Source organism: Octopus bimaculoides, chromosome 6 (assembly GCF_001194135.2).
Source record: "Octopus bimaculoides isolate UCB-OBI-ISO-001 chromosome 6, ASM119413v2, whole genome shotgun sequence".
Classification (NCBI taxonomy): domain Eukaryota; kingdom Metazoa; phylum Mollusca; class Cephalopoda; order Octopoda; family Octopodidae; genus Octopus; species Octopus bimaculoides.
This window is the reverse complement of record NC_068986.1, coordinates 105,891,701-105,892,775: the sequence shown is the minus strand read 5'-3', so window position 1 is coordinate 105,892,775 and position 1,075 is coordinate 105,891,701. Positions and strand designations below refer to the sequence as shown.

Sequence of the window (1,075 nt, the reverse complement as noted above, 5' to 3'; positions counted from 1 at the left end):
GTATATGTATATATCTTGAGAAACAGGTGATAGTTAGAGGCAGGAAAAGTAGCTGTTAACCATAAAATCCTGCTTCAGATGCAAATCCATCTAATCTATGCTAACATGGAAAAATGGCAAGTATTTATTGACCTTTTTGTTTCCTTTAAAAATCGGCATGAACTTTCCGGACAACCCAATACAAGGGTAATATGTGAATGTTTGTATCTGTGATTATGTGCCTGATTTTGTACCTTATTTATACATAAAATACTAGTTACCTGCCATTTTTGATGGCACAGGGTCAGCTAATAATATCATGCTAGATTCACGAAAATGTTACTGCATTTCAAAGCTGTCATCGTCATGAGAAGTCGTCTCACCTAACACAGGACTTGTTCTTTTGTCTGATTTCAGAGACTTGGTATCTCCTTCACTGAGATTCACTCTGAGTCAATGTATTCTGAATCAGCCAATCAGTTACTGCAACACCTGAGACACACTGGTTTGTTACAGATCAATGAGTAAGTCTTATTATATTACCCTCTTGTTTTTTAACCCTAGGCAAGACTTCTTTTGACCTATTGAAGCAGTTAAGCTTACAGTTACTTTTAGTACATGTAATTTAACCCTTTAGCATTTAAACCAACCGTATTCAGACTGAATATTCAATTTGTTTTATGTCTGAACAAGTCAGTTCTCACCTCTCACACCTACCCTACTATGTCATTCTAAAAAATACACGATCACATCTCTGAAATTCCGAAGCTGCAAGATGATACAAGATTAATTCAGAATAATCAGAATGCTAAAGGGTTAATATTTCAGTTCTGTATTTAAGTTCTATATTGACTGAGGACTGGTGAACCAGATGGCTACACCAGGCTCCAATCTGATTTGGCAGAGTTTCTCCAGCTGGATGCCCTTCCTAACACCAACCACTCTGAGAGTGTAGTGGGTGCTTTTACGTGCCACCGGCATGAAGGCCAGTCAGGAGGTGCTGGCAACGGCCACGCTCGAAATGGTGTATTTTACATGCCACCTGCACAGGAGCCAGTCCAGTACTGGCAACGAACTCACTCGAATGTCTTTTCAC

At 39.3% G+C, this 1,075-nt stretch overlaps 1 protein-coding gene across 1 annotated transcript in view; it reads left to right on the top strand.

Moving 5' to 3' along the window:
• Positions 1-1,075, top strand: part of LOC106871987 (probable arginine--tRNA ligase, mitochondrial) — a 30,365-nt gene that overhangs the window by 17,549 nt on the left and 11,741 nt on the right. Inside the window, exon 10 of the mRNA XM_052969021.1 lies at positions 397-503. Coding sequence (XP_052824981.1) covers positions 397-503 — 107 coding nt within the window. The remainder of the gene's footprint in view (positions 1-396; positions 504-1,075) is intronic.